Genomic DNA, 13,318 nt, shown 5'->3' on the forward strand with positions numbered 1-13,318 from the left:
GCTCAATTGAAAGACCAGGGTGGGGATTTTGCCTGCCTTCACTACACCAACTTCCACAAGCTTTGCTTTACCCCACTAAGCATGTATTACCCCACCCCGTGTACAAGGGGGTTATTTCAGGTAACATGCAAATAAGTGTAACAACTCTGCAAAGCAGCCACATGTCTTTCTGTGGTGGGTGGTTGATTATGTACCTTCAGAAAGTATTAAACTGATGCAGTATACTTACTAAAAGACTTGAGCCAATCAGGCATTCTCTGGCTCAGATCTCACCTCCGCTCCTCTTTCTCTGCCTAAAGCTCCAACAAGGAGTGTGTTCCCATTACCTCCTTAGAGTGTACTTAATTTGGGTTTTCGGATGTATTTCATAGGCTTAAGGACTCTAATCATTGTGAATCTGGTTTGAGAAACAATGCATCAAACACCACCATTTTTCAAACAATGTACAGTCATACCTTGGATCCCAAACGCCTTGCGAGTCAAACGTTTTGGCTCCTGAATGCCACAAACCTGAACATTTTGGAAGTTGAATGGACTTCCAGAACAGATTCTGTTCGACTTCCGAGGTACCACTGTACAGGATGCAAATGCATTTTGGATAACTTGGTGTGAACATGGAGTAAAAACCCAGCGCTTGGAAAGACGTGTGCACAGTAAACAGGGCTGTGAACACAACCAAGGCATCTTACTTATTTTTAAATGTTCTGTTAGCAGTATAGCAAAGGAGAGAAAAGCGCTAAATAAAATCCCACATTAATAAATGAATACATTTATCAATCATTTGAATTAATTTTCAGCAAAGCTTCAGTATACTATAGATCCCAAATAAAGCCCCACATAATAACTAACATAAATGCATGTGTGCACAGTGACTGGCCACATTGCAGACCTTTTATTTTATGTCTCTGAAAACTGGATGTCCAGCAGCCACATGGAGAGGAGAGTTAACCTATTCCTCATGCACCATCTCACAAAGAGAAAAAGGACTCATCCCTCTTGCCCTTTGGAGTGGCTATTTTCTACAGCAGTTTTAGAGGGTAATTTTTCATTGGGAAAGTATCATATAGAGCAGGGGTTGTAATGTGGTTCCCTCCAGATTTTTATTTTTTGGACTACCACCTCCATCACTCTCTACCATTGCCCATGATTGGCTGATGGGAGTTGTAGCCCAAGAAAAAAACAAGTAGCGGGAAGCACATTGGCTACCTCTGGTACTGTATAAGGGAAAACTTAGCTTCCTTCCTCCACATTGCCCTAGTCCAAATTTGGGGACCTGCTTGTGTTATTTGTTTTTTGAAAGAATGAAGGATACATAAATGTGATCAAATATTAAACATATTATCTGGATTGGCCTTTCACATCCCCACTAGATGGCACCATATGGAAAGCTATGTGGCATAAAATAGAAGATTGCTAGTGGAGCAAGATCTGTATTCCCCTCTTGCTTCTGAGGTTGCCAGATAGTATTTCTGGAAGTAAATTTGAAAATAGCAAATGCCTGAAGCTCTCTTTAATAACACGCATCTTGAAGGAAAACAGCAGTGGGGAGAGGATTAAGGTTAGCCTAAGGTATCCACATCCATAAATCTCAGGGACAGATCAGTTATTTTTGCACAAGCAAATAAATGCAGACAGAAAGAAGACGAAAATTGGGTTGCTTCTCTGCCCTCTTGGGAAACCCCAGGAACAATTTTTGGGAGGGGCAGAAGAGATGGAAGGGAAGTTCCATTATGTTATAATGAATGTGGTGTTTTCCATCTACACTACTACAGAATCATGGAGGTAATTTAGCCCAAATCCCTGCTCAATGCACTCCTACATTAGGAGGCCTGTGGGCTTGGTCTATTCCCACCCCTCCCTACAGCCACCAATTTTGCCTGCAGTAGTGGAATCTGTGGCCAGTGATATTGTAGTGCTGGAATGGGCCCTGCCCAGTGCTATGATGGGAAGGAAAGCTTTCCCCTGCTTCTCTGTTGATCTGTATCAATCAGCGGAGGAGCTCTGTGCCTGCCTCTGCATGTGAAAGACTTGTGCTCTGTGTATGTATGCACAAGACTGTGAGTTACCCACATACACTTTGTGGCTACCCCCACTCCTGACCTGTGGCCTGTGGCCTGTGGCGGGGCCGGAATGACCCTCAGTTAGCCTGGAACTACAGCATGCCTGGGAGCCTCCTAACCTCTGCTTAAATTCCCTCAACGAAGGAGAGAGCCCAGCTGCTCCTGGGGCACTGTGCTCCACTGACAAACAAGTCTTAGGTAGTTTCATTTCCGTGCCATCTCCACCTGTTGGCTCTAGTCCTGCCACCTGACACAGCTGACCTCCTGAGTTCCCATCCCAAGTCATGGAGATCACAGCTTGCTTTATCCACGCCACCTGCTCCCCTTGTCGCTTGTCACTCTCGAGAAGGCATGCTTGTCGACTTTCACCCTTACATGCGACCATGTTCCTCCTAGAGAGCCCTAGCTGTTGCAGAAGAAGACTGTGCCCTCTGGAAAGAACACTACAACACATTAAATGAAGACTGGAGCCAGCTGACTGACAAGCACATTGAACTGGAAAACAATCTTCATGTCCTGGAGAACAAACTTCAGGTAGCTTCCTTGTCCTTCTGTGAGCCCACCTTTCCTTGCACAGCAGCAAGTCTGGCAATCAGTTCTCAAAGTCAGAATTTAAAATGGGAGTAATAGTGGCTAACATCACAGGATTCTTGAGAGGGTGAGTCATGGCCAGAGAATGAACAAATTGTCGCTGAGAAATTCACATTCCCCAAAGCCTGTTGGGGATTATGCGTGTTGGCTGGAGAATGTACAAAATTCAGTATAGATATGCATATTTCCCAGGGCCTGTTGATATCATGCATAATGAACCGAGACTGTATAAATTCAGTTGATACATGGTTGTTTTTTAAAAAATAATAATATTGATATTTTATTGGAAAATGTTCCGTTATAAAACAATATGTACATTTCTCAAGACCCGTTGGCGACTATGTGTAATGACTGGGAAAGGTGCACAATTTTATATTCACAGGCAGATTATGTGCTTGAGGCCTGAATATGCGCAATGGATAGTTGTTACGCACATTTACTGCTCAACTTACATTACCCCCCTGTCCTGACCTTTTAATGCCCATGCCCCTCTCAGGACAGCTTACATCCATTAAAAATCACAATACAATAAAAAAAATATATTAAAATATCAAAACAACAACAACAAAAATACATAAAATATGCAGCATTAAGAACAACAGAGACAGAGATCACTGATAAAAATGGCCTCAGATAATACTTAGCAACAGGGCTTTTTTTTCTAGAAAAAGAGGTGCAGGAACTTGTTGACCTTTTTTTTAGAGGGAGAGCCCACCACAGCCGCAGCAGCCTAGAGAGGTGTGTTCAAGCTGAAAAAAGCCCTGCTTAGCAGGCAAAAGCATCACACCAAACAAAAAATTAATCACCATCCGAAAACAACAACTAGAGAAGGGGACATCTGCATTTTATGGTATTCCAAAGTGTTGGTGCAGCAGTCCCTGAAAAGGCCTTATCTCTTGTCATCAACCATACCTACATCCTAGTTGCGACACCGAGAATGGCCTCTCCTTCTGATCTTACGGAGCAGGCAGGATGAAGGATGGGAGGCGATGATCCTTTAAGCATCCTGGGCCTATGTTAGACCTCATCCTGAACCTGATGGTCCAGTTCATAGCTGCTGTGCTGAGAATAGTGACTCATTATGCTAGTACAGGAGGCCAGTTCAGGGCTCCTGTTGCTGCGCTTGCACCACACCGTCTCCCCCCATTTGCCACCTTGCTCCTTTTCCCATCTCCCTCCTGAGGAGCAGCAGCTGCTCACCTGCTGGACTGCCAGGTAAGTGCCTCTGCCTCACCATGCCACAAGAATTCCCACAAGCCTTTCTCTAGTTATTTCTTTGCTAACCAGTTCCTTGTTATTGCGGCTGTTTGCTACCTGCAGTGGTCTGACAACCAGAACTTTCAGCTGCACCAAGCCCTGCAGAGCTCTGAGACTGAACGTGCCCAGCTCTATTCCAGAATTAATAATCTGCAAGAAGACTACAAGGTCACAATTGAGTGTCTCAGTGTAGTGGAAGGTAAGACATTTGTAGAGGAAACAGGAGATTGGATGCTGACTGATCTGGGTCTTGGGCAGATCGGGAAAATGAAAAGTTACAGGTTTCAAAAATAAAATACTGTACATGACTCTTAGAACTAACCTGCTGTTTTGAGCATAGTGTCAACTGTTAGGTTTCAGTCAGTTATTTTTAGGGGAAAGGAGCTGATTCAGATGTTGGTGAGAAGCAAGTGGCACAGCCCTTATTTACAGCTGTACCTCCTCTGAACGGGCAGAGTAGATTGCTTGTCTGAAAGATGACTCTAATGTCTAGCTTTGCAAGCTAGATTGAGGATACTTCTTACCAAAAGTGCTAGCTTTCTACATGCTAGGATAGGATGCTTGTGAGCAAGCAATTCTCTCTATACGTTCAGTCATATGGACGATTGTACTGCATACCTCCCTGAACATTTGGGTATTTATTTTTTGTTTTGAATATGCATATTCAGCCTGCCATGTAAAATATATTCAGGCAATGTACAAAAAGTCAAAGTCAGGTCACTTCCTCAGAAAAAAAAATAACTTTTTGGGAAACATGGACCCTATTTCTGTTTGGGCTGGGAGCTGCTTGAGGAATACCAAACAAGGTATATAATGTGTAGATCTGTTTTCCCCATCTGAGCAGCGGCAATAACACATTCTTGATTCCTATAGTTTCAGTAAAAGAAAAACATTTACAAATTTGCAAAACCACAGTGTAGTGCTGACCCCTTAATTTCAGTGGGCTAAAGCATGAGTCCCACCTGAATACAACTCTCACCTGCGGTGGCAAATAATGCTGTTTGGGAGAAGGAAAAGCCCTGCATGGAGTCAACTGTGTTGTTCCTGAATGGTTTTGTTAATTTCAGGCAAGCTGCGAAGTGAAGAGAGAGATAAGCTGCAGCTGGAGGCAACAATTAAACATTTACACAGTAAGTAAACCACAGCGATCCAAAGAAATTGACAGTGAACATGCAGGACCACAAACAGAGCGTTTACACATTGTGCTTCATGGTATAATAGCCCTATTTAAAATCCCTCTGGGTATAATTCATTTGGTTCCTTAAAAAAGTGTAAATATTTTAGAGTACAGAGATAATTACTGCATACTTCAATTTTTACAGCTGTTTTCCTTTGCTACAGTCACATGTGGAGAGAGACAGGAAGGAGGCGTTGCCAGCTGTACATCTGAATGTGGCAATAGTTTTCTGATTATGTTTAATAATAGGTTGTGTCATTGAAAGGGTGCTCAGTAAGGGTTGACATCATGAAGGATGCTTTGTGCAAGAAGATTTTTGCATATGCCCACAACTCCCATATTGGCAAAAAACATGTACCGGTACTTCTCATGAATACCACACGGAGCATTTGAACATGTTGTACACAGGCAGGAAAATGTTGTATGCATTGATCTTTGCAAAAAATAGCTGAGATTTGTGCTCCCACGTTAACTCCTACTTGCAAAGGAGCCAGCTGTCCCCAAACATAACTTCACAAATGTTTGCACACATTTGATGATTCAAACTACCAAAGATCAAGAGATTTTATTTAATTTCTCAGAACTCCGTAGTTACTTGATTACCAAAAGAATAAAAGGGACAACACTGCTCAGATTTTCAACTTTGGGAGCAACTAATGGGCATTTTTTTCAGTCCCAGGTCAAGTCCAAAATACCTGCTGGCAGGATAAGGTGGCAAGTTATTTAAGGATGTGCACCTAACCCACCATAAGAAGTGGTTGTTTCAGTGTGTGCTGGTCCCCTGCTTGTCCTTTTGACTAAGTAGGGGTTGTTGCAGCAGCAGTACAGTCTATGCGGTCTGCAACTGTTTGCAACCCCCATGCAACTGTATGAATTGTTCGTGAAGAACTGAATCGAGTGTTGGAGACAGAAAAGTCGTGTGGAGAGAGAGAGAAGCTATTAGTTCATGCAAGCATTCTGCATTATGATCTGCTCTGGTTTCTTCCATTTGCAGATGGGATGCAGAATCAGTCCAGTTCGGGAAGATGAGATGCAAAGAACTCATCTAAACTAGTAGTGGGACTTCTGGGCATCTGGGATTTTGTGACTGGTACTCTAAGAACCACTCCTCACAGGATAGGAGTGTGCTCTCAGATTAAGAACCACAAATAGAAGCATTCCACATAGTGTGTACAGTATTGTTACTGGTCTGCAAAAGGCTGCTTGAAATATATATCACTGTTAGAAATTTTCGCCTCCATTGGCATGCAGCTGTATCTATTGGAGCAAGCTTTTATTGGAGCAAGCTTCTTGTACAATAAATGATTTTTGCTCAAACGTTGATGTCCACTTTTTTTTGTTTTTCAAAGTAGTTTTTATTAAAGATTTTATTGGGTTACAAAAGTACGTGCATTGTCTCTATTTTCAGGTCACAGAGATATTTCACCAGATCAGTTACACTCAGTGTGAGGCATTAATGTTTTATATAGTACAGTATAAGGTTCTTTGTTGATTTTACCACATTGCTGATTTTTTTATTTTAAAAAATTAAACTACGAAGTGTAAACAGAGGAGAGCACACTGGTGCTGTGATGCCTGCTGAGATTCCCAGATAGCTCAGAGAATTGTGAAAGTATCCATTTTGTTCTGTAGCTAGCAGGTCTGGACTCAGCTCAGCCAGAACCAAACAGTCCAAAGACCCTGAAGGGGAGATAGAAAGCAGCTTGGACCAGCTGCAAAAGAGGACATCCCAGCTTGCAGCTAAGGAAAAAGAGGTGAGGAGGTGACTCAAGCAGCTAATGAGATTAAAGGATCTCATTAGGAGATTAACTGCTATTTTCAAATGCCTTCCAATGCAGGTCCGAAAACACTGGATGGCAACAGATACCTGCTATGTGTGCATCATTTCAGTGTGCATATCTGATAACCATACAGCTGAAAACACTTTAAAAAAAAAATAAGCACATTGATTTGAAAGGCTTGCTTTCAGCCACTTTTCCCCATTGGCTGCACCTGCATTCAGACATTAACACTGAACTATGGTTTAGTGCAGGGAGAAGGAACCTCAGGCCTGCAGCTTTAAGGCCTTTTCTATCCAATCTGCAGGACTTTCCCCAGCCTATAGCCCCCAGGCTTCAGGTTTTCCTGACCCCATTTGAACTGGACATGGTAGTGACAAACCTCTGTGTTAAATCACTGTAGTACTCAATGCCAGAGTAGGTCCACTGAAGTTAATGGAATGGCTAACATCGGTTTATTTATTTCATTGGAGCTACTTTGAGTATAACTTAGCTGAATGCAACCCAAGGTGTAAGAGCTTTCCCTATGTGTGCTGCTTCCCCCCTCCCCACTGCTTTTCTCCTCCAGCACCTTTCTCCCAGCCAAGCTCACCTGTGGTTAGTTGAAAAGCATTGGGACTATGCAGACTACATGGATTGTGCTGCAGGTACATGAGGATTTAACACTTTACCTCCATCCTCCTTTTGCTCTTGCGATTGGACACCCCAGATTTAAACCTACTGCACTCATCTAGTTTGGCTCTAAGCCAGTGTTCGAAACTCCCATTGTTCTGAGCATACTTTATGACAGGGAATTTCATTAGCAGGAGCAGTTTCTGAGCTCTGTGTGCAGTACTGAGCCTAAGATTTCAGATTAAAACTGCAGAGTGGAAGGAGGACCTTTTTCTGCCTTCCCACTTATAGCAACTTTCTGAAGCCTCATATGAATATTAGGGGGGTGGGCAGAGGAAGAACTAGAGCAGGTATCCCCAAACTGTGGCCCTCCAGATGTTTTGGCCTACAACTCCCATGATCCCTAGCTAACAGGACCAGTGGTCAGGGATGATGGGAATTGTAGTCCAAAACATCTGGAGGGCCGAGGTTTGGGGATGCCTGAACTAGAGCAGTGTTTCTCAACCAGTGTGCCTCCAGATGTTTTGGGACTACAACTCCCATCATTCCTGACCACTGGTCTTGCTAGCTAGGGATGATGGGAGTTGTAGTCCCAAAACATCTGGAGGCACACTGGTTGAGAAACACTGAACTAGAGCATGTAAAAGATGAACATAATACTTTAGCTGCAGTTCATTCATTTTCAGCTTTGTATTGTTATAAAAAAGTGCGCCTAGACATTCCATTATTGTACCCACAACCTAGGTTTAAGGTGCCATTTAGCTCCTAACTTTTATATCAGTTTCTAACACTGCTCTAAGCAACATGCTGAAAGGTAAGAGGGACACAGGTAAGCCTGTTACCTGCATATCCGGAGTTTTGAAACAGCTTGCATTCCATAATTCAAGGAAACAAAAATATAAAAGTTTACAATTTTATTAAAAGATTCTTAGAAGGATCTGTTCACAATTGTAAAATATTTTATTAGCAGTGTAAATCTATGGCACACAAAAGGTGGGAGTTTTAATTACAGACTGTAGGCATATGAACAATGGACATTCTAGCCCTTGTTAGATTTTATGGTTGTTAGCAAATACATTCCGTATCCTGCCAGGAGTCATTCTCAAGAGTCTTTACATGTTCTGAACATTTTCTTCATGAGATCATTGCTTCCTTCTTGGACAGAGTATTTTCTGAGTCCATGCAACTTGAGTGACAAAAGAGCAGAAGGGACATTTGAAAAGTGACTTAGATGCTTTTAGAGGTTATTGTTGTTTCTGCGCTTTATGGAAATCATAGAATTGTAGAGTTGGAAGGGACCCTGAGGATCATCTAGTCCAACCCTGTGCAATGCAGGAATTTGCAGCTGTCCCATATGGGGATCAAACCTGCAACCTTGGTGTTAATAGCACCACACTCTAACCAACTGAGCTATCCAGTGAAATGAATATTCATAGCAATGTTCCTATCAGTCAGAGCTCATTCTAATGATCCACATCCAGTGTAAGTTTTCTTTCTGTTTTGGAAGAAGCATCCTGGACGTGTACGGAAGAGCAACCAAACAAAAAAAGTAGGCAAACATCTTATGTGCAGACTTCCAAATTGTGATTCCCTAGGACACATGTCAGTTTGAAGAAAACAAATCACTGCTGATTCATGTGACCATCTGTAATCATTTTGAAATCCTGCACACAGCATGCAAAAACATTGCCCAAGGTGGCAGCTGCACACTATTGACTAGCTGGTTGTGGACAGCCAGCAGATAACAGTTTGTTCAAGTGGCTCTCTGGTGCCTACTTTGAATGCTTGTATGAATTGGCGCTAAAACAAAACAAAACAAGGGACAGACTCAGGCTATTAAAAATAAAAGGCTTCACAATAACTAGAAAGTCCAGATTTTTCAAACCAAAGTTTCTACAAATAGGTGCACATGCATGGTATTCTCCAATATTCTGAACTAAATGATGTCAAAGGCGCATGAACCACCTTCACAGGACATCACACCCAATTGCACTATGCATGCTCAGATATTAATGTGAAAACAGCAAACCCCACTGTTTGCTAGGCCTTGGAGTCAGGAGGAGAGACCCGATACCATTTCTTTCTTAGGGGAAATTGTATGAATAGCAGCTGACAATGAATGCTTTTTGAAGACCATGGATTGAATCCCACAAAGTGATTGTGCAAATGGAATGGTTTCTGCTCATGCAATGAAAACTCACCCTCTCTCTGCACACGGACCCCAAACTTGCTCTGGAGGGTTGGGGAAGAAAACAGGCAGGCATTTACAGGGGAACATTTACTTGTGGAAGTTGTTCTGCTCATGCAATGACTTTGTTGAATTTGTCTGTTCATCAGGATAGGAAAACTTGTATCAATACACTTCATTCACAATAACATTTATAGGAACTAGAAGTCATTCAAGTTTAATGTCATTTTCTCACATTACATGCTGCGTTAACCTTATTCATAGCCTGAAACAAGGAGGAAATTTTTAGCCAATGGTGAAGGAAGCCCTAGATGTGCTGTGAAGTAAGGTGGGAGAGAAAGCCAGGTTTAGGACAGTAGAACTATCCAGCCTGGTTCAGGATCAGGGATGCTCAAGGTGCTGCCGCCACAATAAACTTATTGGTAATTGCTGCCCTCAAAACCATTTTGAAAAAGCGGAGTGAACAACCTTCATACTAAACACTCGTTTGCTTTCTTGCCCAGTGCAGAGATCTCCGTTGTGAGCTAGAGGTTCTGAGTGACGAGTACCACAGCTGCCTTGCCAAGTTACAGCAGTGCCGAGATGAGATCAGTCACCCTCAGAGCAAAAAGACCCAAGTAGGAATTCACTCTGAATGCCCCCTTTGTGCTACCTTATACTGTTGATATAGTCTGTTGATAGAGCATGCCATGTCGGGCATGGGCGTAGCCAGGATTTTTGTTGGGGGGGGGGCGGGCAGAACCTCAGTTAGTGATGTATTTTTTATTGATTTGGGGGGGGGGCAGCTGCCCCTCTCCCCCGCAGCTACACCCATGATGTCAGGTCAAAATGTGAGTCAGTGCTCTTAAGATTTCAGCACAAACTCAAAACAGTAATGCTGGGACAACCTTCATGGACCAGCGAGATACAGGAAAGTGCAACTGTTTCAGGTTCACTAGAGTGGTGGGTTTGGGCAGTTCTTGTATTTTATTTATGATAAGTTCCGAATTAATCAGTCTTCAGCATCTATGCAGTGAGTCTCATTAGTTGTCTTTGCAAAGTGGGGGAAATATTCTACTCCCAAAAATTCAATAATATCACCGTTCCATGCAAATAGAACCACAGACTTTGTTGGAATAAAATACAAAAGCGAAGTATAGGAGAGACTTAAGTGTAGCTGATCGAATAGAGGGAGGAATTACAGAGACACATGATACCCTAGTTTATCTTATTAGATTTCTCTCTTTTTCCCCCGCAGAGATGGCAGGATCATTGGATTCCTCTCCTACTGGTAGTGATGGCAACGGCTGTAGTATCCTACTTATTAAATTTTGTACCCTGAGTACAACCTACCTTTAGTTTTGCTTATGTTACTGTTTTTGCATTTGGGCATTCTGAGTTGTCTACAGAGAGTGACTATTTTTGTATCAAACCTGTTTTTAATTTCTTACAGAATTTTGAACTTTGCTATCTCCTAAAGGCGTTTGTTGGACTGCTTGGCTTTGTATGTTGCTTCATTTGGCTGTTGTATTCTTTAAAAAATAATAATTAAAGTCTACAATACAAAAAGTACAGTGTCTGTCTGATGCATCCACTTTCCAGAGGGTTTTGTATGGGAATGTCACACAATTGCCTTAGCTTTGGAAACCTCAAAACCCACAATCCAGCTATGTGCTGTCTGATCATGTAGGACAAGGCTGGAGAACCCATGTCCCTACAACTTCCATCATCCTGTAGAGTCAAACCTCGGCTCCCAAACACTTCTGTTTTGGAACGTTTTGGCTCCCGAACGCCGAAAACCCAGAAGTAAATGCTCTAGTTTTCTAATGTTTTTCGGAAGATGAATATCTGACACGGCTTCCACTTGAGTGCAGGAAGCTCTTGCAACCAATCGGAAGCCATGCCTCGATTGTCAAACATTTCAGAAGCCAAACGGGCTTCCGGAACGGATTACGTTCGACAACCGAGGTTTGACTGTACTAGTAGTCACACTGGCTGGGAGATGGAGTTCAACAGCTGAAGAACTGCAGCTTCCCCATCCCAGGCCTAGGAGTTGGGACTGGTAAAAGCAAAGAAACAAACAGCTGAAATATTTGTGGCTGGGGTTAACAAGGCTTCATTTTGAATGCTGCTTCCATATATACACTGAGTCTGGGTATAGACACCCACAGAAATTTGCAAGTGAGAGGCTCCTGTCAAGGAAGATGGGAGCTTTATTTCATCAATATCTGGAGGGCACCGGTTGGCTGCCCCTGACTCCAATAGCATAAGAGCTCCACCATTTCCCCACTTCCTTTTCTTAAGCACTGAGTCATACTCCCCAAAATACTTCTCAAATACGGCGTGAGGGGAAATTGCTGCATTCCTCTGGATTGCAGCCCACATTTACAAGGCCACTGCTGCCAGAGCAACGACATCATTTGTAATGCAAAGATCTGCAAAGTCTTTCTGAGCTTTAAAAGCATCCTTGAGATTTGCGCACCATGCATCAAGACCTATTTTCATGACAGGATACAAGAGCTCTGGGATGCTGAAGGAGTAAAAGCGTACTCTGAAATCGTTGCTTATCTTACAGAACGTGGCTTGGACAGTGAACACCCTCAGTGGGGTCAGAGAAAGGCAATTGTCAAAGCTCTTCTGAACAGGGAAACTGTAAGCAGCCGGATAGCCCAGCAAGACACCAAAGAGAGTGCATAGATTCCACTTTGAGCAAAAGACTGCACTGGAGGAAAGCATCTGAGATGTGTCTGCTGCCTGGGCTTTAATATGATTCAGTATCTCCGACAGGTGGCCTTTGATGAGACCCACGTCTTCCAGATCACAAAGGCTGGGGCATGTCCTGGAAGCAGAAACGTCAACAAAGGGGATGTTGTCCTTAAGCAGGATTGTCTCCAACCACAGCAGCATCAACCCCAAGTTGACAATCAGAACGTTTTCAGCTATGCTCAGAATGTGTAGCCGGCATCCAAGCGGATTGATGGTTTGAAGCTGCTGAACGTAGCTTAGGATCTGAGAAGTCCCAGCGGAATTGTAATCGTACAGGAAAGCTGGCTTCAAGCCGGCGGCTACAGCCAGTATCTCGCCAGCAAGGTTCAAGGAGGCTGAGCGGGATAAGACTTTCTTCTTCCCGATTCTGAGGTGTTGGCGGGCTGCAGCGATGAGGAGTTGAGGGAAGGGCTCGGCCATTCTTAAACCTGCGGGTAGAAGTCCTAGAATAAAAATCACTGGGTTTGCTCAGGGAACTGAATCACCTGATTGCTATCAGGCCTTTAACCATCAGCTGCTTCAACCGGGCTCTAGGAATAAAAATCACAGTAATCAATATTACAACAACCAGTGCACTTTTTAATAACAACAACCAGTGCACTTTTTATCTTTAGGGAAAAAAGTGTCTTGATGAAACTATGGTAGAACTCAGGCTCCATGAACATGTGGCCTCATTTAAGCCACAGTAGTTGCATCTTGGAAGTGGAAAACGGGTATTACAAAAAATGAAAACCGATCAATCAGCCTTGCTGTAACAAGGGCTATAAAAGGGATTGAGGACCAAACCACGTCCGCAGGTTCTCTGCACCACTTCAGCACCAAGGACTAGCAAAACAGCCTAGCTTCCAACAACCAATAAAAATATTCACCACTTCAACCTAAGATCAACCACTTGGACGGGCATCTCGCC

The 13,318-nt window shown here is 43.1% G+C and overlaps 2 protein-coding genes across 4 annotated transcripts in view; one reads left to right on the forward strand and one right to left on the reverse strand.

The window, feature by feature from the left end:
* TRAF3IP3 (TRAF3 interacting protein 3) overlaps positions 1 to 11,036 on the forward strand; it is a 34,220-nt gene extending 23,184 nt beyond the window's left edge. The window contains exons 11-16 of one of the 3 annotated variants that reach the window (XM_035122657.2): positions 2,457 to 2,594; positions 3,972 to 4,107; positions 4,976 to 5,038; positions 6,718 to 6,839; positions 10,167 to 10,280; positions 10,901 to 11,036. In XM_035122657.2, the coding sequence (XP_034978548.2) occupies positions 2,457 to 2,594; positions 3,972 to 4,107; positions 4,976 to 5,038; positions 6,718 to 6,839; positions 10,167 to 10,280; positions 10,901 to 10,984 (657 nt within the window). In that variant the 3' untranslated portion in view covers positions 10,985 to 11,036. Of the gene's footprint in view, positions 1 to 2,456; positions 2,595 to 3,971; positions 4,108 to 4,975; positions 5,039 to 6,079; positions 6,840 to 10,166; positions 10,281 to 10,900 lie in introns of those variants that run through there. The other 2 variants (XR_004693044.2, XM_035122662.2) reach the window with 2 other exon arrangements.
* C7H1orf74 (chromosome 7 C1orf74 homolog) lies at positions 9,631 to 12,828 on the reverse strand. The gene has a single exon (XM_035122665.2). It carries the CDS (start codon positions 12,826 to 12,828, stop codon positions 12,028 to 12,030), a length of 801 nt encoding a protein of 266 aa, XP_034978556.1. The 3' UTR covers positions 9,631 to 12,027.
* Between the last annotated feature and the right edge of the window lie 490 nt (positions 12,829 to 13,318).

Source organism: Zootoca vivipara, chromosome 7 (assembly GCF_963506605.1).
Source record: "Zootoca vivipara chromosome 7, rZooViv1.1, whole genome shotgun sequence".
Taxonomy (NCBI): Eukaryota; Metazoa; Chordata; class Lepidosauria; order Squamata; family Lacertidae; genus Zootoca; species Zootoca vivipara.